This window comes from Mytilus galloprovincialis, chromosome 2, assembly GCF_965363235.1.
Source record: "Mytilus galloprovincialis chromosome 2, xbMytGall1.hap1.1, whole genome shotgun sequence".
Taxonomy (NCBI): domain Eukaryota; kingdom Metazoa; phylum Mollusca; class Bivalvia; order Mytilida; family Mytilidae; genus Mytilus; species Mytilus galloprovincialis.
Genome location: NC_134839.1, coordinates 97,482,158 through 97,506,766, shown reverse-complemented (window position 1 = coordinate 97,506,766; position 24,609 = coordinate 97,482,158). Strand labels below are relative to the sequence as shown.

The 24,609-nt window shown below is 30.9% G+C and overlaps 2 protein-coding genes across 6 annotated transcripts in view; one reads left to right on the top strand and one right to left on the bottom strand.

Annotated features, from left to right (window-relative positions):
- The first annotated feature begins 12 nt into the window (after nt 1-12).
- On the top strand, nt 13-18,416 carry LOC143065028 (NADH-ubiquinone oxidoreductase 75 kDa subunit, mitochondrial-like). Of its 5 annotated transcripts, none has more exons than XM_076238309.1 (20): nt 13-56; nt 1,941-2,007; nt 2,924-3,012; nt 4,064-4,171; nt 6,568-6,644; nt 7,149-7,230; nt 7,893-7,957; nt 8,369-8,446; nt 9,090-9,275; nt 10,198-10,297; nt 10,617-10,766; nt 11,289-11,434; nt 12,377-12,505; nt 13,134-13,200; nt 13,552-13,614; nt 14,016-14,177; nt 14,702-14,855; nt 15,371-15,546; nt 16,019-16,153; nt 16,840-18,416. In XM_076238309.1, the coding sequence occupies exons 2-20, from the start codon at nt 1,947-1,949 to the stop codon at nt 16,987-16,989; spliced, it is 2,178 nt and encodes a 725-aa protein (XP_076094424.1). In that variant the 5' UTR covers nt 13-56; nt 1,941-1,946; the 3' UTR covers nt 16,990-18,416. The 5 variants fall into 5 exon arrangements, with proteins under 5 accessions (XP_076094424.1, XP_076094423.1, XP_076094426.1 ...); XM_076238308.1 differs by lacking the exon at nt 13-56 and adding an exon at nt 255-344; XM_076238311.1 differs by lacking the exons at nt 13-56; nt 1,941-2,007; nt 2,924-3,012; nt 4,064-4,171 and adding an exon at nt 4,367-4,414.
- Nucleotides 18,417-21,099: 2,683 nt separating this feature from the next.
- The window catches only part of LOC143065027 (multidrug resistance-associated protein 1-like), a 41,116-nt gene continuing 37,606 nt past the window's right edge, over nt 21,100-24,609 (bottom strand). The window contains exon 31 of the mRNA XM_076238307.1: nt 21,100-23,200. Coding sequence (XP_076094422.1) covers nt 23,086-23,200 — 115 coding nt within the window. The 3' untranslated portion in view covers nt 21,100-23,085. The remainder of the gene's footprint in view (nt 23,201-24,609) is intronic.

The window sequence follows — 24,609 nt, the reverse complement described above, 5'->3', positions numbered from 1 at the left end:
ATTGAAAGTTTACCCAGGATCCCTAGCAATTTGAATTTCCTGTAAACTTGTCCAAGGTGAATTCTGCTTGTTTTAATTTCCAAAACAAAGCTAAAATGCATCAAATCGAGTGCATAACAATATATTTTATTTGCTTGATTGCTTTCTTTTGAGGCAGGTGCTACCTGTGAAAGAGGGCGGTACCCATATTTGTAGCTGTTTAAAATAACATTACATATTTTTATTCTTAAATTTATATAAACATAAAATAATTTTGAATCTTTAAACTAATGCCAACATTTGTTTGCATGATCAGAGGAGATGGATCAAGGGGGGATGTCACCGGCTTCACTTGTCCCCCTGAGGTTTGCAAAATTTTAGAAGCGAGTAATCGTACCACTTCCAGTCAATAATTACCAATACTCGTATTAGTGAACACACCTTATCGCTATTTGTCCACCATCACTGGAATCTCATAATAGACATCATTATAGAAAAGTTATTGTTATATGACATGATGATAAAATGTTCAAGGGGCGCAGATTCTCAGGTCAAACGTCAGAGACCTGCGTTTTATCAATAATTTTTGCAAATCTAATCTTTATTAAAGAATGTACTGACTTCTATACATCTTATCGCTATATGTCCGCCATTACTGGATATTACACAGGTTCCCATAAAATTTGACGTCATAAAATAAAATTTCTGACACCACAATGAAAAAGTGATTGTTGTATGATCAAAAGTTCAAGCGGCTGGGTCAGTCGGAATAGCGATAAGGTGTGTTCAGTATTGGGTCTGTTTTTCCAAATTACATTTTCACTGTGGGTTCGTAACAATAACAACAATAAGAAAAACTAGAGGAACAATTTACATGCTGTATGTATGCAGCAAAGTCTTATCGTTTTTCTAATATGTAAGCTTGAATTTGCAGCGTAAATTTTTTTTGCACTCGGTGACCTTTGACCTTGGTGCATATTGAAGGTCAAATGAATTGAAGATAATTGGTGAAGGTTCAAGGTCTCTATGACTTCCGGTTCTGAAAATAGAATTTTTCAAAAATTATTTATAATTTTTAAAGGGAAATAACTCCTTATAAGGGTAAGTAACAAATTAATTGTTTATGTTTATAAACATTGCCATCTGTTCTTGTACATACTGTCATTTTCAATTACATTCTATCTCTAATACTTTTTGAGAAAAATGCAAATATAAAAAATTGCTATAAGGGGATATAACTCTCAAAGGGGATGATGAAATCCTATGCAGCCTCATATGGTAATACATCATGATGATATCTACCTATTGTCCATATAAGGTCATGATATCTTTTAAAACATTAAAGGGGGGCCATGTTCAAAAAAATCAATAAAAGGGAGATAACTTTTAAAAAAAAACATTAGAAAAACAATAAGGTCTTTCCTCATGGAGAGGAAAGACCTTAAAAAAAAAATCAAGGCGAATGGACCCTGGGTGAAAAGGTATCATGGTGAACAGTCCTGGATTCCAACTATTCTAACTATGAGTCATCCAGTCTGCTCTTATTCCTTTATGTGGTGACCAAGAGTCATCCAGTCTGCTTTTGCTCCTTCATGTGGAGTTCTCAGAAAAACAGCAAATACAAATTTTCAAGTTCTGGGTTTTACCTCCTGGTTTTGTCATTTGAACAAATGGCCTTCCGTATGTTTCCAAATGACTGTCAAGGCTGTAAGATTAATCATGGAATTAAATTAGATTTTAATAAACATGTATACAATTGCTTAAACTTGCTTTGTTTCTACTTCAATTGACCTTAATATTGTAGCACTGTATCAATTAAAAAGAAAGTGAAAACTTTGAAGGTTTGTTTTGATAAGTAAATAGTGCAGCTACATTTTTAAGTCAACAGTACATGCTTTTTTGGTTTTCTAAATGTTCTCTTCATTGATAATGAATTATGTTTTTGTTTTGTTTTTTTGCAGGTAAACATGTTGAAGCTCTGGCCCCTTAGTAGGGTCTTGGTGACAAGAACATCTGGGGCCATTTTTGGTATGTATTTCATGTTTTGAAAGAATAAGAAGAAATAGGCTTGATATCATATTCATGTGTAAGCCTGGTGCACAATTTTTTATTAACATTTGACTATACATGTAGTTAGGACTATTATCAATTGCATACTGTGTATGCATGTCTTGTTTAAAAAAGTTAAATGTGTATACCATTCTCAGAAAAAACTATTTGTCTTATATATCCCAAAAAGAGAATAGGCAAGAAGAAAGAGTGATTAAAAAACTTCTGTATTAAAGAATATGAGCCTTAAAGCTTTTTTCATTTTATGGGTATACATCAAGGTGAAAGCAACCAAAATCTAAAAAAAAAACACAAAATGTTCAAATTATTTCATGTCTACCTGTGCGAATTTCAAACGCGCAATTTTACACCAGTACCCATACCCTCCTTCCTTGATGGGTGCATTTTACATAGACAAATATAATCGTATAATATAATCAAAATGAGGATGTTCATTTGATGTATGCCTTTTTGTGCTTCTTCGTTACATTTGTTGTTTTTATAGTGATTAGGATGATAACACAATGTTGACTGCTGTACCCCTATTTTTGACATTTTTACCTATTATGTCTGTTTGTTTTGTTCACGCATCGGTGACTATATAATGGAATTTGATGCGACTGTCATATAAGTGAGAGGTTTAGCTAGCTATAAAACCAGGTTCAATCCACCATTTTCTACATTTGAAAATGCCTGTACCAAGTCAGGAATATGACAGTTCTTGTCCATTCGTTTTTGATGCGTTTTGTTATTTGATTTTGCCATGTGATTATGGACTTTCCGAATTGATTTTCCTCTGAGTTCAGTATTTTTGTGATTTTACTTTTCAATATTTTTCTTTTATTGTTATTTTTTTTTAGGACACATTATTCATGTTAATTACTTTTCATTTCAGCACGTACTAACACAACAGCTCAAGATAAAGTAGAAGTGTTTGTTGATGATAAACAAGTATTCGTGGCTCCAGGAACTACAGTATTGCAGGTTTGTGTATTGTTATAATATTACCATTTATAGATATAGGAAGATGTGGTGTAAGTGCCAATGAGACAACTCTCCATCCAAATAACAATTTATAAAAGTAAACCATTATAGGTCAATGTACGGCCTTCAACACGGAGCCTTGGCTCACACCGAACAACAAGCTATAAAGGGCCCCAAAATTACTAGTGTAAAACCATTCAAACGGGAAAACCAACGGTCTAATCTATATAAAAAACGAGAAACACGTATAAATTACATAAACAAACGACAACTACTGTACATCAGATTCCTGACTTAGGACAGGTGCAAACATTTGCAGCGGGATTAAACGTTTTAATGGTAACATTTATGTATATTTCTAATTTTGATTTTTTTTGTGTATTCAAATACAATATTTAACATGGTTAACGTTGATTGCAATTGCTTGTAGGAAGTTGTATTCTCTTATAATTGTGGCCTGTTATTTGTTTCTCACATGAAGATGTTTTTTTAGTGTCACACTGAATGGCGTGTGATATGAATAGGCAATCTATGTGAAAAATGTGCTGAATTAAATTGATTTTGCAATATGTTAAGGAATAGTTATATTTCAATTGACCATTAGTTAGGTCAATGATGACTTTCGAAGATCGCAAAGGACAACTTTTCCCATAATTTGTGTTATCTTCAATAGTATACAAATGACTCATATATTTTACATAAAAATATTCTTTTTATTAAATTTGATTCCCTTTTGATGTGTACAAAAAGGTTGGATAGTGGTGATTATAATGAGTTTTCAATATATAATTGCATTATGTATCTATCTAACTATCACTCAAATGTTTGAGGTTTTTTTGTTGTACAAAATTAATGAATTGGCATTTCTCCAAAATATTTACAACTAAGTTGGTATTTAAAATAACATCTGATTTGATGTCATCTTCTTCTAAACTGACTTTCTACATAGTTGAAAATATTTTAACTTTGAATTCTGGCTTTTGAAAATATCTGTATGTATAGTTGATACAGATTTATTTCCTCATGAATTCTCTGAACTTTTGTAATACAGGCTTGTGCAGAAGCAGGAGTAGAGATTCCTAGATTTTGCTATCATGACAGATTGTCAATAGCTGGTAACTGTAGAATGTGTCTGGTTGAAGTAGAAAAGTCGGCTAAGGTATGAACTCTCTATCATGACAGATTGTCAATAGCTGGTAACTGTAGAATGTGTCTGGTTGAAGTAGAAAAGTCGGTTAAGGTAAGAACTCTCTATCATGACAAATTGTCAATAGCTGGTAACTGTAGAATGTGTCTGGTTGAAGTAGAAAAGTCGGCTAAGGTAAGAACTCTCTATCGTGACAGATTGTCAATAGCTGGTAACTGTAGAATGTGTCTGGTGGAAGTAGAAAAGTCGGCTAAGGTAAGAACTCTCTATCATAACAGATTGTCAATAGCTGGTAACTGTAGAATGTGTCTGGTTGAAGTAGAAAAGTCGGCTAAGGTAAGAACTCTCTATCATGAAAGATTGTCAATAGCTGGTAACTGTAGAATGTGTCTGGTTGAAGTAGAAAAGTCGGCTAAGGTAAGAACTCTCTATCATGACAGATTGTCAATAGCTGGTAACTGTCGAATGTGTCTGGTCGAAGTAGAAAAGTCGGCTAAGGTAAGAACTCTCTATCATGACAGATTGTCAATAGCTGGTAACTGTAGAATGTGTCTGGTTGAAGTAGAAAAGTCGGCTAAGGTAAGAACTCTCTATCATAACAGATTGTCAATAGCTGGTAACTGTAGAATGTGTCTGGTTGAAGTAGAAAAGTCGGCTAAGGTAAGAACTCTCTATCATAACAGATTGTCAATAGCTGGTAACTGTAGAATGTGTCTGGTCGAAGTAGAAAAGTCGGCTAAGGTAAGAACTCTCTATCATAACAGATTGTCAATAGCTGGTAACTGTAGAATGTGTCTGGTTGAAGTAGAAAAGTCGGCTAAGGTAAGAACTCTCTATCATAACAGATTGTCAATAGCTGGTAACTGTAGACTGTGTCTGGTCGAAGTAGAAAAGTCGGCTAAGGTAAGAACTCTCTATCATGACAGATTGTCAATAGCTGGTAACTGTAGAATGTGTCTGGTTGAAGTAGAAAAGTCGGCTAAGGTAAGAACTCTCTATCATGACAGATTGTCAATAGCTGGTAACTGTAGAATGTGTCTGGTCGAAGTAGAAAAGTCGGCTAAGGTAAGAACTCTCTATCATAACAGATTGTCAATAGCTGGTAACTGTAGAATGTGTCTGGTTGAAGTAGAAAAGTCGGCTAAGGTAAGAACTCTCTATCATGACAGATTGTCAATAGCTGGTAACTGTAGAATGTGTCTGGTTGAAGTAGAAAAGTCGGCTAAGGTAAGAACTCTCTATCATGACAGATTGTCAATAGCTGGTAACTGTAGAATGTGTCTGGTTGAAGTAGAAAAGTCGGCTAAGGTAAGAACTCTCTATCATAACAAATTGTCAATAGCTAGTAACTGTAGAATGTGTATGGTTGAATTGGAAAAGTCGGCTAAGGTAAGAACTCTCTATCATGACAGATTGTCAATAGCTGGTAACTGTAGAATGTGTCTGGTTGAAGTAGAAAAGTCGGCTAAGGTAAGAACTCTCTATCATGATAGATTGTCAATAGCTGGTAACTGTAGAATGTGTCTGGTTGAAGTAGAAAAGTCGGCTAAGGTAAGAACTCTCTATCATAACAGATTGTCAATAGCTGGTAACTGTAGAATGTGTCTGGTTGAAGTAGAAAAGTCGGCTAAGGTAAGAACTCTCTATCATAACAGATTGTCAATAGCTGGTAACTGTAGAATGTGTCTGGTTGAAGTAGAAAAGTCGGCTAAGGTAAGAACTTTCTGTATATTTTGTTTTATTGGTTTTATCTTTTTAGAGTTATGTCATTTGTATGTGGTCAACACCAATATGAACCTGGTGCTGAGTGTCTGATCTTATTGTTACTTAACGATTTGTGGAACATGAACCTGAGCCTATTTATTTAAAAGCAAAGAAATTCAAACCAAAAAAATGTGATAGTTTAACTTTAATATATAAACTGTGCGATCAAGAATCTGTAATGCTATTTCTTTCACTGATTTCCTAGTTGTGTCAGAGTTATGGTAGTTTTCAAGATGATAGCAAAACACCTTTACAAAAACTGTTTTTTAACCGCCCAAGACCTTGAGGAGAATGTCTAGGTGCAACTGATTTACTGGTATGTCATAAAATTGTCCAATGAATCACCACTCCCCACTTTTATTTATTTAATAAATGAAACTGACAGCAAAGAAAATATTGATTTTGTATAGAGGTATCAAATTATTCGCATTACTAAATACTCACAATAATTTCTGAATTTGCTGTATTTGATATGACATTGGTTTCAAATTTTAAGAAATGCATCATATTGTACAACTTCAGAAATGAATATTAAATATTTGCATATCACCATGTCCTGAGATTTTGAATGCAGGAAATATGGTCTGTAATTGATAAGGTCTTTCCTATGGTAATAGTATACACATATATTTTTCATTCCACAGCCTGTTGCCTCATGTGCTATGCCTGTGATGAAAGGAATGAGAGTCAAAACAGATTCTCCTGCTACAAGAAAGGCCAGGTGAATTTATATTTCTTGTAAATTGCTAGTTTCATTTTAAATATTACATTTTGTACTTTAAATAAGTAAGATATGATTGAAAGTGGTTTTATTCAAGAAAAAATATATATAAATTGATCGCAGATTGCTACAAAATGCTTGTGTAAAAGCTGAGTTTAAATAAATTTCTTCGGGATGCTAATTAAGGGTTTGCTGAGAGTGCATTTACTCCCTCAAATAACAAAAGAAAAGATTAAAGAACATATAATTTTACTTTATCTTTTTGACAAGTCAGATTTTTTATTCAAACTGCCTTTGAAAACAACATATTTTTTGTTTCTTTGTTTATGAAACTTCTTTTTTTAATGCATCCCCTCTCAAAAAACAAAATATCAGAAGCTTATGCTAAAAATAGTCAGGTTTTAATGTATGAGAATACATTATGTTGTGTAGTAGCACATTTAATAGTAAGATTGTTCTTAATTATAATTCACACTATAGTTATATATTTTTTTTATTTTCCAGGGAAGGTGTTATGGAGTTTTTACTAATGAATCATCCACTGGATTGTCCCATCTGTGATCAGGGTGGAGAATGTGATCTACAGGTAACTTATGACAATATTGTCGGTGCATTTAGACTTAAAAAGAGTTATCTTGGAGATAAAAATATTTTTTATTTCCTATCATTAATAGGAAAGAAAGGCAATGGTGTATAAGTTCATGGCACAAAATTTCTACATGCACTTAATAAAACAATTTAACAACTTAAAACAAAATGAAAAAGAACAGTGCTTTTATTGATGATTTTCATTTCAAAGTTACAGTAAGTAATGTAGATCATGAAAAGACATAGAGACAAGAGGAGAATTGATATGACTTTATATTATTAGTTTTAAGTTTAATTACAAATTATGATGAAAAGTTTCAAAGTTTTTTTTTGAAAAGGCAAAAATGTCACCATTGCTGAAAGCACAGTGGTGTATGGTCCTGTTAGCTACTTTGTTACAAAGTAATGATTATATTTTCTTATTAGTAAATTATATATTTTGTTTAGAAGTTTGCTTCTTATAAAATTTTATTAAGTATGAAGAGATAAAATCATATATATCTGAGAGACCAGACTCACAAGCCTACTTAGAAAACTGTTTAAAGGAAATTGACAAACAAAACTTTATATGATAGATTAAGGAATTGTGGAAAAAGTTATATTGATAAAAAGTACTATCATGAACATGAGTTAATCTTACTGTAAACTATGATTTGACAGGATCAGTCAATGGCATTTGGAAGTGACAGAAGTAGATTTACAGACATTGAATTCAGTGGCAAAAGGTATAAACTGTGCAGTATGCAGAACATACCAACTCTGTATATACTCAATTATGTCTTGTACATTTACTATGAAAATTCTTTTATCTGACTGAAAGTCATTCCTGTAGAAGTCATTCAGCCTTATAGAAATATGAAAAAGACAGAATTGTCCTATAACTGATGGCCCTTGGTCCCTAGGTCCCTGAATTGCAGGTTCTAGATCAGCACACCTAAAATGATGGACAGTTACTATCAAATATTATGCCCAGTTTTTAATCATGTTTATAAATATGATTTGTTATTGGAAAAGCACAAATGTTAAACATTAGTAGGATAAAGTATAGAATGTAGATTTAACTTTACAAATAAAATGATGTAAAGATGAACACAAGGTTATCTGGTTTTCATGGATTATTTGATGTTATTTTTCAGGGCAGTGGAAGATAAGAATGTTGGTCCATTAGTTAAAACAATAATGACAAGATGTATACACTGTACCAGATGTATAAGGTAATGATGACCTAGAATTGTATCTTTTTGAGTTATTTTTTGTTATTACAGATTTAGTGTGTAATATTTGTCATTATTTATGGTCTGTTTTTTCAATACTTCACTACCTCATTAACTATAAAAATGCATCCTCATATTGAAAACAGGGAAGTCTTCAGTTTAGATCCAGCTATGTGGAAAATAAAAAAACTGCTTTTTCATCCGTTTATATATTTTATCAGTAGATGGAATAATATGAATAGCAATTATTCAATATTCAGGATGTATAATTAGGATGTGACTATAAATACTTTTTATTATTAGACCATCACTGATACTTTAAAATTATTAATTGATTACCACCTGAGCATTTAAAAGTGAAAACTTGATTCTATTTTGAAAGAAACTCATAAAACATGTCTGCATAGGGGCTTTAAACCACTTGTAATCACAGTTAAAATCAATATGTGTCAGAAAAAGTAAGCGATCTTGTTCACATTAATATGATATGTGCTTGTTCTGATTCAGGTAAAAAAAAATCTTGATGTCACTCCATTAATTGTAGAAATCATTTAAATTAAATGATTGAAAATATGTGAATAAATGTCTTCATATATACATAGAATCTATTTAAAATGTGTATACTGATTCTTCCTATCTCCAGATTTGCTAGTGAAGTTGCTGGTGTAGAAGATTTAGGTACTACAGGAAGAGGAGGAGATATGCAAGTTGGTACATATGTAGAGAAAATGATTAAGTCAGAATTATCAGGAAACGTTATTGATCTGTGTCCAGTAGGAGCTTTAACATCAAAGCCATATGCATTTACAGCAAGACCTTGGGAGACCAGGTGATTTAAAAGTCTTATTTTAGAGTGTATTAGAATTTTTCTCTATTTCTGTTTTTGTCTTACTCTGTAGAAAACAATAACACTCCACATAACATTTAACACAAAACTTAAAATAAACAACACAAAGCCCACCAAAATATCATTGATAACAGACCAGGAGTGTACTTTGTCAAATGGAACATATTCTTGGACATCTGTGAGACATATTCTGTACAAGGCAATCGTCTTAATTAATTAATTGCTGTAACTTCATTTATGTATGCAGGACACATTCAAAATAGATATTAATAAATACTTTTATCTTTCATTTCTTTTATATATTATAGAAGTATTTTCAATGTTTTGATAGGATAGTTGTTATGTGTTACCATTCATCCATTTGGGCAATCAGATATCACAAATAAAAAAGAGAGACAAGACCATGATCCAATGTTAAAAAAGACAGGACAAATAACAATCTACTCAAACAAAGCTTAACATTGAGTAAAATGAATCCTAAACAAACTGCTTTGAAAGGAAATATGTCCCTACTTCACTTGTATGTTAGAATATAATGATGAATCAAGGACTAACTAAAAAAGATAACAATGTGACTGTGATAAAAACAGAACACCAATGACTACCAGACAAAAGCTTTCATAAATTTTTTTTCACTTTTGGTAGCGATTTCAAAATCCAAAAGTGATTAGTTGTGTGAGTTCAAACAATATATTTATGGAAGTCTTTTGATCACTTTTCATACATTTTTCAAAATAGAGAATCATAATTTACAAACATCAGCAGTGAACAGTTTTTACTTGATTTATTCCCCATGGTATAAACAGAATCTCACAAATAACATAGTCAGTTTTAGAATTTTAAAAGGCATTCTTCTATTTGTGAACCATTAAACTGTATACAATTCTAACTTTGTAATTAATAGGAAAACAGAAAGTATAGATGTTATGGATGCTATAGGTAGTAACATTGTAGTCAGTACAAGAACAAATGAAGTCATGAGAATTCTACCAAGAATGAACGAGGTATATATACTGTTATTAACCTTGTAATGTAGATTTCATGTCTTGTATTTAAACAAACATAAAAATAGCCATGTAGTATTCTGCAAATTGAAATAGTCATATAGTATTGTCTTTTAATGGGATAGTTTTAGGAAGTTTTATTATGTTAGAATTAAAGAAGAATAAAATGTAAGCAAATGTTGTTTAATTACTTTGTCATGCAGAAAAGAATTTTGTTTTCCTCAAAAATAATTTAATGAGATAATTTGTACCCAGAATAGTTTTGGGAGATTATAAACAAAACGGTATGAATTTTGAAAAAGTGTTCTTTATTATATAGGATATCAATGAAGAATGGATATCAGATAAAACCAGATTTGCATATGATGGTTTAAAGAGACAAAGACTAACTACACCTTTTGTCAGAGATAGTACTGGTGTCCTAAAACAATCAGACTGGGAAACAGCTTTTGTAGCAGCTGCTGAAAAGGTTATATGTTGAACAATCTAGGGGTCATGTTTACATTAGATAAAAACTTCTTATTTATTTTTAAAGTTTATATTAGACCATCAAACTTTAAGTAGAACCAATGACCAGATGTTATTTTGACTGGACTACTGTTCCATTAAATTAAACATCACATGTTATCCAAAAATGCAAGTTGTCCCCCTGTTACAGCAGACTTGCATCAGGTTATATTAGTTGAAATATAAACACCATAAATAGATCTATCCATTCAGTATGATTATATTTATATCATTTTCATACTTCTAAATACAATTGTATTTAATTGTTGAGAGCCGTGGTGTAGTGGTTAGTGCATCGGACTACTAACAAAGGTTCCTGGTTCCATTCCTCTTCCGCACCCTCAAAGTAGAAAGGATCAATATAAGTTGCAAAACTTGTTTCCCAATCCACTTTAAATAAATATGTTTAAACTAATTGTATTGTTTTCATCCAGTTCAACCTTGGCCATTGATCTTAAATAAATAGTTTTGTATAATTTTTCAGTTAGGAACAACGAAAGGTGATGAGATTGCAGCTGTAGTTGGTGGATTTGTAGATGCTGAATCTTTAGTCTGCCTCAAAGATTTCCTGAACAAGCTAGGAAGTGAAGGACTATGCACAGAAGAAATGTTCCCTATGGATGGGGCAGGGTAAGTACTCTGTCATTTATCTATTACAGATCTCAGTCAGTTAAGTATTGATGGTCTACCTACACATAATCAGAAGTTCATCCATATAAACAGTAGATACATGGTTGTACAGGACAACATCCATATAAACAGTAGATACATGGTTGTACAGGACAACATCCATATTAATTGACACAGTAGAAACATGGTTGTATAGGACAACATCCATATAAATTGACACAGTAGATACATGGTTGTACAGGACAACATCCATATAAACAGTAGATACATGGTTGTACAGGACAACATCCATATAAACAGTAGATACATGGTTGTACAGGACAACATCCATATTAATTGACACAGTAGAAACATGGTTGTATAGGACAACATCCATATAAATTGACACAGTAGATACATGGTTGTACAGGACAACATCCATATAAACAGTAGATACATGGTTGTACAGGACAACATCCATATTAATTGACACAGTAGAAACATGGTTGTATAGGACAACATCCATATAAATTGACACAGTAGATACATGGTTGTACAGGACAACATCCATATAAATTGACACAGTAGATACATGGTTGTACAGGACAACATCCATATAAACAGTAGATACATGGTTGTACAGGACAACATCCATATAAATTGACACAGTAGATACATGGTCGTACAGGACAACATCCATATAAATTGACACAGTAGATACATGGTTGTACAGGACAACATTTAGTTTGATATGCTTTAATATCTATCTATAGGTTAATAAATATTTACTAGATAGATCTAAGAATATTTGTTATCTTTTTTTAAAACCAAACAAAACCTTCCACTTGTGCAATTTTGAAATTAACAGATATGAAAAAAACATAAAAATTGTAAAGTGATATTTTGCAAAATAAATTTTATTTGTACCAAAGTTAGAAATATATATTTTTTTTTAAATTTTAGAACTGATTTAAGATCTAATTATTTGCTGAATACAACAATATCTGGTGTGGAAGAAGCTGATTTGATTTTGCTGGTTGGTACTAATCCCAGATTTGAAGCTCCATTGTTTAATGCTAGAATGAGAAAAAGGTTAGTTTGTGTTCAATGTCAGAGCATATGGAATAGATATTACATAAGCCATATACGCCAAAATATAATATTACAAAAAATGATCCTTCAAGTATGATAAAAACTGTCAGAAGATTTAAAAAACATCAAAAGGTCTTTCTGTAGAAAGGTGTGAGGATCAAAAGCAAAGAAAAAGTCTAAAAATCCCTTTGTTTTGTGTATCTGCCTGGAACATTAATTTGGTAAATTAAGAGGCTATGAAGTATAAAAAAAAGGTTATAAAAAGGGTATTATTCAGTCCTTAATGGATGTTATGATTACATTTTCAAACTTTTTAGCCTCAAACACATATTGAAGAATTTCATCACACAACCCTGTTGTTCAGCCCAAATTATTGTATTTAATGTTTTTGCTGTTTATTTGTATACATGAATCTTTTGAAAAGTTCATCGGTTTTTGAGCTACAAAGATCTGAAATCTTGATAACAAAGTTATGTAAAAGGTATGGAAAAATTAAGTTTTTGATTCAGCAAATTCAATCTATTTTTGAAAGAAAAACATTTTGAGTAAAGGATATTTTAATTTCAAAAGTTTCAAGATTAAAATGTAAATGATAAATATAGTTAAATGTTGTATGTATTTTTTACAGTTGGATTCATAATGACTTAGAAGTGGCCATGGTTGGACCCCAGGTTGACCTTACTTTTGACCATGAGGTTTGTGTCTTGTTGTTTATAAGGATACACTGTAACTTGACTATCAAGATCAGATTTTAAAAAATCAATTGAGTGATTCTTAAACTATTAAAATATTTAATAGGTATACATTCAATCGTTAATCATGAATCTACATTATTGAGCAAGTAAACATATGATTTCAGTCAAAAGGTGTATATGATGTTTCATTTACAATCCGATATATAATTATGGAGAAGTTCTTGGAAAGAATTTGTCAGTAAAAATAACCGTTTCATTTGATTATTTTGATGTCATTGATATTTCTTACATCTAAAATTTTTAAAGCAAGTGATCTTACTTAACCAAGAAGTGACTTTTATACCATTTCAGAATCTTGGTGACAGTACTCAAGTATTACAGGAAATAGCCAATGGTACTCATCCATTCAGTAAGGTAAAGTGATGAAATAATGTGAAGGAAAGAACATAAATAGGCACTCTTATTATTAGTAATAAAACATGGGTGTAAAACTTTGATGCACATCAGTATTTCTGTTTATTCAGTTGAATAAGTGCCTAAAAGTTCTCCCTTGAGTCACTCATTCTTAAGATGTTATTATTATTAGGTACATTTATTTGATAATTTCTGGATCATCAAGTAAAACTTAAACAATTTGATTTGAAAGTATTTATTTCTAACATATGTCTGATGCTTCTGGAAGCTTATTCCAAATAGCTGGACCAGAGAACACAAAAGATATGTTGATGGTATATGAATACAATCTTAATTTTGAATTTTTATTTTCTGTTTATATGCTTTACCCTAAAGTTCATTATTTAGAACATCAATTTTAGAAACTGAACAGTGCTAAGAATCCAATGGTAGTTGTTGGTAGCTCTATACTACAGAGAGAGGACGGCAGTGCCATCCACAGTGCCATTGTAGAAGTTGCACAGAATGCTCGTAAACAGAGTGGGTGTGGTGAGGGATGGAAAGTCTTAAATGTATTACATAGGGTAAGGAATAACAAATGGTAAATATTTACAAAAATATTATATCACACAATATGATTTGTTAATTCACATGTGATACTAGACTATTGTGTGTACCCCTTCCATGAAAACATAATTCTGATAAAAACTGTTTTTTATTTCCTCACCATAGGACAGGGGGCATTAAGTTTTACCCTTGTCAGTCTATACACCCATACGTAAGTATTTCCCTCTGTACCTCCCAAAGTTGGTTTACTGCAAAGTTTGCTGCAACCAAATGCTATGAAACTTATACACAATACTTATTACCACAAAATACAGATCAAGCTTAATTTTGGGGTATCACTTTTCTTGTTCTAGAGTTGCCCCTTTACAAATTGAAAAAAAATGATGATTTTTTTCCCCATTTTTTAAGTTAAGTCACCCAAATGTTATGAAACTTAGACACAATTGTTATTACCACAAAACTCATATATAAGGACGTGTTAACATTCTTTGATAATTTGATTTGATCTGGTTACTATATCATCACATTTGTACACTTGTAGGTGGCCAGTCAGGTGGCAGCATTAGATATAGGATACAAGGCAGGTGTAGATTGTATTAAACAGAATCCTCCTAAAGTCTTGTACTTGCTAGGTGCTGATAATGGAACCATAACCAGAGAGGATATTCCTAAAGACTGCTTTGTTATATACCAAGGTAAATATTTCCCGTTTTATCTCAACTTATATAAATTGGTTTACAGGGCTTGCCTTTAACTTCCTGCCAATAGATGTTTAATAAAAAAAATTAGCAATTTTTATTTGTTACACCTTGATGAATTAAAAACATACCACTTCTGCTTTTTAATTGATTGAAATTACTGGAAAAGAGAAAAGTGTATTTTTATGAAGGAAAGAAAAGGAAAAAGGAAACAAAATACGATGATGAAGCAAAAATTGTTTATGAAAGAGTTCGACATTTTTAAGTCATTGTAGCATTCAAATTTTCTTCTAAATGGACATTAATCATTACATATCGCTATGTTAATTGAACAATTATGTTGAGGTTAGATGATTTTTAAGATATCTCAATTTGGCATCATAATATTATGTAAACCATTTTGGTCTGTCATAAAAATATACTGATAAACGATGCCAGTATCTAATATTTTTGTTTACCTTTCAGCACATTAAAAGTAATTAAATTTTACAATCAGAAAGTCTATTTTTTAGGTCACCATGGAGACAAGGGAGCAGCAATGGCTGATGTTATACTACCTGGTGCAGCATATACAGAAAAGGAGGGAACATATGTTAATACTGAGGGTAGAGCACAAGAGGCAAGGCTTGCTGTTTCTCCCCCAGGTCTAGCAAGGTCAGACTGGAAAATCATTAGAGCTTTATCAGAGGTAAATATCAATTTAAAATATATTTCATTATTAATTATAAGAATTACAAATTTTTATCCTGTATACAAAATACTGCTTTGTTTTAACTCAAAGATTCCAGGCTTGTAATTTAGTATGTCAGATGTGCATTTTGTCTACAAAAGAGACATCAGTATTATGTTGGGAGGCCAAAACGAATTACAAAGTTCTAGAGTATTAGATACCAAAATTCTAAAAGTCTGCACTATCTAGTTTTGGCCATCTATGCCTTTAGGTAAAAAGCCGTTTTGTTTTGAAAATTTGACAATTTTAAGAAAAGCAAATTAATATGAAATTGAAAAATCAATGAACTTTATGCTGACACAAAACTATAGGATTTTTTATATCCCCACCTCCTCCCTCTGTCCTTATGTGGGGTAAAGCACTTGACCCCTGCCTGTGCAATGCATTTTGTTATTGGTTGTTTTATAATGAAGTGGAATTTTATTTTCAGGTTATTGGAGTAACACTTCCTTATGATAAATTAGAAGAAATTAGATCGAGACTAACAGAGGTCTCACCCAATCTAACACAATATGAGAAGGTTGAGGAGGCTAATTATTTCAACCAATCACAACAACTTGCAAATGTAAGTTAATAATTAAGCAGTTGGTACTGAAAAAAATTTGGCCGTTATTTTCCATAATCATATTTGTCAGTTACATTTATTAAGAATTTCAAGATTTAGAATCTTTCATTCACATAAATTGCATCATAAACTATGTAAAGAAAAGATAAAAAGCTGATTTTCTAGATTAAGGACAAAAAGGGTTCATTAATTTGTCTAAAAGTCAAATTCACAGAATAAATTCCTTCTGAACCAATAAATGAATTGCTTTTTTACAATTGAACTTATTATACTTGTCAAAAACTCTTTTTACAGTTCAGCTTTTTGTAGCATTTAGAGCTATAAGTGTTTAACTCATAATTTGTGCGTCGATAATGATGCTCATATCTTTAGAATTTATTTATATTTATTTTGTATTTAAAAAAAAATGCATCTGACAGTTTGAATGAGAAAACATCACAATTTAATTTGATTTAGGAGTTATGGCCCTTGATTGCTTTTACAATGACACTGAGAATATACACACAAAAAACCGATTTTGCTATCATCTTGAATCCTCTTTTTTTTTTAAGACTAAAACATATGATATCTGATAAACTTTTGAAGCTTTGTATCTTGTTCACTGGACTGTATAACCCTGAAAATATTTATTTCAAGAATGCACACAAACAAGTGGTATTAATGTGAAAATACATTTTATTTTTCAGTTGTTAAAGGCATCTTTAGATTCCAAACCTTTAACAGTCAATCAAGTTCAATTAAAAGATTTTTATATGACAGACTCAATAAGTCGTGCGTCACAAACAATGGCCAAATGTGTACAGGCTGCAACAGAGGCAGAAACAGCTAAATACTGAAATCTCACAACAATACAAAACACAATTACTACATTTTGAAGAATAAAATTGTGTTTTTGTCTGTTTTAATTCAGTGCTATTAAACAACAAAGTGTTAACATCATTTGTCTCCCCTTGCAGTTATTACTTCCGTTATGAATGTTTACAACGTTTGGCTTATCTACAGTTAATATTTTTGTCTGTTTATTGTCTGTTTACTGGTATCCTTTACTTTTTGTGTGAAATTTAAGGATGTCTTTTTAAATCTTCTAAATTCCTTCATATTTGAAATACTGTATTAAATTTGAAGCATTTTTTTTGTATTTTCAATAAAATTTGTTAACATGGAATTAATCTACATAATACTGAAAAATATTTATAGTGAGCAAGTTTCAATCTTAACAAAGTTATTCCCTGTGTAAAAGCTTTTGTTCATAATTTCTGTCATTTGGTGTGGTTTTGAAAAAACTCGATATATATTATACTGCAATCAACATTTCTAATGTTCATATAAACGTGTCTGAATGAATGTTTGCTGTATACAAATGTTCATCTTTTATTCAAGCAGTTATCTTTATACAAATTAATGAATCACACCAAGATTAAACTTCGACCTCAATCTCAATGAAATATGAACACCCCAAATTATGATGGGATAATCAAATTATAAATAAAAATACATTTAAGAGTATGCACTGATTTCAAAGAAACACTTGGTGTATACTTAATATTCTACCTTTTGTAAACGAATTATTACTGAGTATACTTATTATATTCACAAATATTAGATATAAAACTTCTGTGTGATCAACTAGTGGTGTGGATAAAGTTTTTTTGTTATTTTTTAAAGACTTGTCATAAAAACAAAAATACAAGCAATTCAGTATATTTTGTTTATATTTTTAGTAGGTGATGAAATTAAACTTGAAGATAGAACTGGTCTTCATGCATGGCTTTTTAGTCCAACATTGCTCTACAGTTTATTAAATATTTCATAGATCAACACCACTGTTTATTGACTGGGAAGTTCTTATTGTTGGTCAGATCAGTAACAGTAATTAAAATATGTTTAAAGCTTAATTATAAAGGTGATCTGAATATTTCTCTTAAAATGATGTCAAGAGATTTGTAAGCACATTCATTTTCAAAGCTTATTTGTATGAAAAAATATTTTCAAAATATAATTTAAACTGAGATATAAAAAAAATCAGATTATTGTATTATCTGATTACACTACATCTGATATAGTGACACTTGAAAAACTTATACCTTCTTAAAACTGAAGCAATTTAACTGACAACTAGACCATTGTCAGTCAATAAGATCTTATAGTATTTTGGGCCAAGAAAAGGAAGCATATTGTTAATGAAATACATGTACTGTGTATTAATATATTTATTTACATGCAGTTTGCACAGTTTTGTTAATAAAACATGAAATAATGAGAATTAGTCTTATATTTCCTTTGAAAAAGGAGTAGGGGCGGGCAATAAGGCCCTTTTTTGGCCCAAAAATTACTGTAAATTTAAAAGTTATCATACATATTCTTAAATTACTTATTACTTGACTACGGAACAAAGTATTCAGAAAATCAAAACAAATTTGACATTGAACAAGTTACCATGGCAACAAATCATGACTTAATTTGCATATTTTGAAAAATTTAATGATTTTCCTTGTTTTACATCAAATTTTAAGCATATTTTCGATTGAAAAAGTATGTGCCCACCCAAGAAACAACTTTATATTTAGTAAGATTATGTCAATAGTTATAATAAAGCTTCTGTTAAATTATTTTGTTGTTTCTTGGCTGCGCACAATGTTTCCACAATGGAAATATAGATAGAAAACTGCATAAATTCTGTATTTTTCATCGTTTTTGTGAAAATAGTACATATAATGACGTAATTGTGATGTTATCAGATACAAATCTTTATGTTTTTCATGTATATTTCTTGACCCTATGCATTTCTAAACATTATATGCCAACTTAAAATAGCTATCAAACCTTTCATTTTCTTGGGCCAAAACCAGGTCTTAATGCCCCTACTCCTTTGATACTTGTTTGTCATTTACCAACAACAAAGACCAAGAGGACTAAGTAAACTAGCAACATATATTTTGTGTCTTTGCCTACAACAAAAGACACAGAATGCCACACAAAGAGATACTAATTCAGTGATAGCTCAAACTATTTGTACAAATCTTTACATTTCAGAAAGTAGAAGACCAAAGTTCTCCATATCTTGTATACATATGCTTTATGTTATGAAGTTCTTTCTGGCATATTTCAATTGTTCTTGAGTTTAGCTAATGCTTGAAAAGATTAGTTATCACTTGATTTTCTTCCTGAATATGAGTGATAGAACAGTTATATTTAGTATACAAAATTACCTCAAGCTTAACATGTCTTTCAGACCAGGAAAACCTGGTTTTTGACTTTGATCTTGTTTCATGGATTTTGTGATCAAGTTATCATCTCAGAAAGTGCAAGTAAAAGATAAATTTTATTAGGTGTATCAAATGATTGAAAGGTGTATAGCATTTGGTTAGTGCATGTTCAGTTTTCAAGATAAGTACATTTACAAGATACTATAAGCAATAGGCCAACTAATTATATGTGGTGTTTGGAATTATTGTAGGATGTACATGTCACTCTAGCAGGATTTATCTGACCTTGACCACATTTTTATGATTTAATGGTTAAAGTGAAGATTATGTGGCTAGGCTTGATACTCTTATACTATGCAATAGGTCAACTTATATTTGGTAAAAATCATCTTTAAATGGCAATACCTCCTATAGGTTGCAGTCTTGTAATTGACTGCTCCATAGGCTTACATGAAAAACAGCTGATCTTTGAAAATAAAAATAAACAAGAGCTGTCAAAATGACAGTAAACCGGATTCTTTAACATTTATTTGTGTTCTGGCATTTATCAATATTACAAGGACCAAAACTCCTAATAGGAAATTTTAAAAGGTTTGGTTGAACGGTTCATGAGTAAATGCACAGACACAACATTTTTAAACTTTCAAGAACCGTAACTCCTGAACGGTAAAAGTCAAAATCGTCATTATTGAACTTGACCTCCACTTTGTTGTCAGTAACAACATATTAAAATTTTAAAAGGTTTGGTTGACTGGTTCATGAGTAAATGCACGGACACGACTTTTTTTAAACTTTCAAGAACCGAAACTCCTGAACGGCAAAAGTAAAAATCGTCATTATTGAACTTGACCTCCGTTATGTTGTCACTAACAACATATTAAAATTTTAAAAGGTTTGGTTGAACGGTTCATGAGTAAATGCACGGACACAACATTTTTTAAACTTTCAAGAACCGTAACTCCTGAACGGTAAAAGTCAAAATCGTCATTATTGAACTTGACCTCCATTTTGTTGTCAGTAACAACATATTAAAATTTTAAAAGGTTTGGTTGAACGCTTCATGAGTAATGCATGGCCAACATTTGGTTGCCGCCCGCCCGCCGTACATCCCCAAATCAATAACCGACATTTTTGACACAAAAATCCGGTTAAAAATGCTACATAGAAAAATTTCATGTTCATATCATGTATGTACTATTGTGAAATTGTGATTTAATCGGAAAAAAAGTGGGTCATGCCACGAAGAATAAAAAGTTACGTAAACCTGAAGTCAAAACATTTTTTTTCTACTTTCTGTTTGCTGTTTTTACTAGGCCGCACCACTTCCAGTAAACATGATATCCTTCCATTTTCCTGGATTGATATCCCCAAAAGATGCAAGATTTTTTTAAAGTCTATATATATGTTTCAATTCAGCATAAACCTATAATCAAACAGAAAAAATTGAGTTCAGAAATTTTTCTAAAAAAAAATGCACTATTTTATTTCCCTCCATGTTTTGACATGCACCAGAAACTGGAGTTGTAATACAAGACTGGTACCTATAAGGACTAGTCTCAGTTATTGTGTAAACAGACAGTAGGTAGATTTTGACATTCTGAACATCAATGCTGCCAACTCTTCAAATATACTGGTTCATTTCCCAACTTTACAACTTTCATGTTAACATGATGAGGTAGTTTTACAATTTATAAATAAGAAAAAGAAATACATGTATGGACAGTTAAAATAAAAAGAAACTTTTAATATATTCTTCATTTTATTACCTAAAACATATAACTATAATCTAACAATATATTCTTCTAACTTGTATATAAAATCACTCTAGATTTAGCACACATCTTTTTAGGTTGATTAGAAATAATGTATACTCCCACTACTCACAAAATCCACAAAAAGGCCTAATTCTTTATCGCATCCCAACCTCCAATTGAGAAGGGGGATATAATTAACAAGATTAAAATTTATATCAAAAGTATACATATTTCAAACAGTATACTATCAAACACTATAAGTTCATACATGTCAAAAATTGCACTATGAAAATATAAAAGATTCTTAAAAAGTACCCATTTTTAAAAGCTGCCATTTAAAAAAGATAGAAAAAACATTAGATATATAATAAACTAGTATATATATATATATATATATATATATATATATATACACAAAAAATTATAAAAATATTTGACACGCTATTATTTGAACTTGGAATTATTATTAATTATGGAATTTGCATAATTACTTGAGCTTGAAATTTTTAATGAATTCCATGTTTATTCTGTATAATAATGTTCTGTGCCGCGCACAACACTTTCTATAACAAATAAGATAGTATATTTTCGATAGAATGCACTGTGCCGCGCACAACACTATCTATACAAAATACATTGTGTGGAAAGTGTTATGCACTGCTCAAAACATTATGATACTGAATAAACATGGAATTTATCAAAAATTTCAAAAACACAAGAAATTATGTAAATTCCATAATTAAAAATAATTCCAAGTTCAAATAATAGCTTGTTATTTGTTCTAATATTAAAATACATGCACGCTACTAAAAAACTGACATAAAAATATCATTTACACCAAAAAACAACACATAGTATATACAATGTATAAAGATTGATCAAGTCATAACGAATACAAATAAGCTTTTAAAAAAGAGCGATTGAAGCTTAGTGGATTGTCTCAAGTAAAGTAAATACACCAAGCAGTTTTAAACATAAGTGTGTCTAACATAAACTCTGGAAAGTGATTTTTGAAGAATATATAACCTTTGCGGTTAGAAATTGTTTTAAATTTTAAGATATGCAACCTTCAAACTTTGTAACAGCCTCATGGGGTCTACTTCATTACTTAATTCATAGGGGGTTCCCCTAAAGTTTCTGTTACCCAACCCTTTTTTTATAATAAAGATTTAAAAAATGGATACCTTTTCATATATTGCATAGGTAAAAATGTAACCTTTTCCCATAATTTTTTGATTTCATATGGTGTCTAATGCAAGAGTGAAATACAAAAGTGTCAAATGAGTAAAATTGGTGGATAAAAACACAGCAAGGAACACCAAGAAAGATGATAGAAGAAGAAATAGAAACATCAGTGACCTTAACGTACATTTATGATAGTTTTCCTAACCAATTCACATATCTTTAAACTTGAAAAGGCGACCTATTCATGCGGCACATCCTATTACCTTGTCAAATTTACCCTAGAAAATAATAAAACAACTCCTCCTATTCCCTAAAACTAAAGGGAACCTTGACATTAACTGACTGAATATATGTTGTTTCCCAAAGTTTCTCACTGAGGTAACTAACCTTATATTTGAAATTAATCCCAAGGTTACTGATAATAAAGTTTCTTAATGATTTAAATTTAAGTTAAGTTGCTCAATATTTTATATATTATATAACTACATACAATAAAATTAACCGACATAAAGCTGCCTACAATTCAAAATAAATATCCTGTAACAATGATATAACACAACAATGACATCAATGGTGGAGTAGTTAGCCAATACTGCTAAGTTTACTTTTGATTTTCAGACTGGCCTTTAAACCATATTAAATAACATGCAATGCATAAATATTTCATATCTTTTCAAATTGCGAAATAAACATGATACAGTTATATGGCACAAAAGTAAAAACATACCAAGGAAATTAATTTGTTCTGACAAAATATCCTTGCGTCTTATTACTTTTAAAAAACTATCTAAGATACAATATTAGCTGCCTTAGCCATTCCATGGAATATTGAATTCTTGTCCTCTAATAATGCATTTGGTCCATCAAACTCTGCAATTTTTCCCTGATCTAAAACCATTACCCTGTAAAACAAAATAGATGAAATAAATTATAAGCATTCCTTTAAACTCATCTGGCCCAAGTCTAGAACTTTTTTTGCAATTTGAATAAAACTTGGAAAGAATATGGTGTTTAAGATCATAGCTGTCAACTTCAAAACCTTAATTGGGTAATCTCCATCTATCATTTATTTCATAGATAAAGAATTGCATTTTTATTTTGAATGTCATCTTATATTTGGCAGATTAATGTTTTATGGTTAATTTCGTTTCCAATACCATTCCATTGTACTTAATTAGTGCTGATTTTATGAGTCATTGTGACCTACATTTTTTAAAATGTCTCAGAATCATCATAGATTTGTCCAATTTATATCTCAGATACTCTGAGTAAATTACAGCCATCAAGAGTTCAGATGGATTGAGGTGTAGAAGAATCATTTCAAAAAGCAAGGTCATTCCAACTAAAAATTTATACTTCTTCAATATAAGGCCAGTGTTTTTTAATTTGTTGGTTAACAGATTTTCCCCATGAAAAAGTCTGGTCGGTCGGGAAAAAAAAGAAAAAAAAGATATCTTTCAAGACAGAAAAATATGCAAAATAAATATATATTTCACCTTTCTAACAATATTTTTGTTATGCTATTTTGTCATCATTTCTTAAATTTTAGTTAAATGAAATATTATAACTCATCTGTCATAAACATCGCATGACATTGTCTAATAATTTCCAGTAAGAAAAAGGGGATGTGTGTCCACGGACAAAGACGAAATTAAATCGTTATTTCACAAACAAGAAAAAAAGATTGGCGTAGCTCTTAATCAATTCCAGAAAACTTGGTGAATAATGATCTTCAAGCACGAAAACTGATATAGAAAAAAAAATGTAAAAACATCGTACGAAAATAAGTTTCAACACACTTGTCAAAAACGTAATAGACTCATCCACTGGAAAAACGAGAATATTAGGTTAATCTGTTATCATGCATTCCCGTTTTTTATCCAAATGGACCATATATATTTTTATTATCTATGAAACAAGAAAATTCGAAATGGTTTGTTAATATTCAGTACAGTCTACTTTAACTTGATGTCTTCCACCTGTCCACATTTGGACAATTCTATTTCTATGAGATGATGCATCTTACAAACTGATGACAAATAAGGGAAACGAACTTATTGTGTAATCTGTTTTAAACACAGGTTTTGTTCTGCAAAATTATTTGCACAAACGACATTTCCAGGTCAGTTATAATTGATTTGTCTTTTTTAGAAACGTGAACTGGAAGTTTTATTTTTTCACAACAGAAAGTGTTATCAATTTTGTTAGTGAGTAATGCATTTCATTTCATAAAAAAAGAATAATTTAATTATTTTTCAGGGATAATGCATTTGTTAGGGTCGGCGGGAATAAAAAAAGCATGAAAAGTCAA

Coding starts and splice junctions, on each gene's coding strand:
- LOC143065028 (XM_076238308.1), top strand. CDS start 270: ATGCCAACATTTGTTTGCATGATCAGAGGAGATGGATCAAGGGGGGAT. Junction 12,506..13,133: donor AATGCTAGAATGAGAAAAAG/GTTAGTTTGTGT, acceptor TATTTTTTACAG/TTGGATTCATAATGACTTAG. Junction 14,178..14,701: donor TCTTAAATGTATTACATAGG/GTAAGGAATAAC, acceptor GTACACTTGTAG/GTGGCCAGTCAGGTGGCAGC.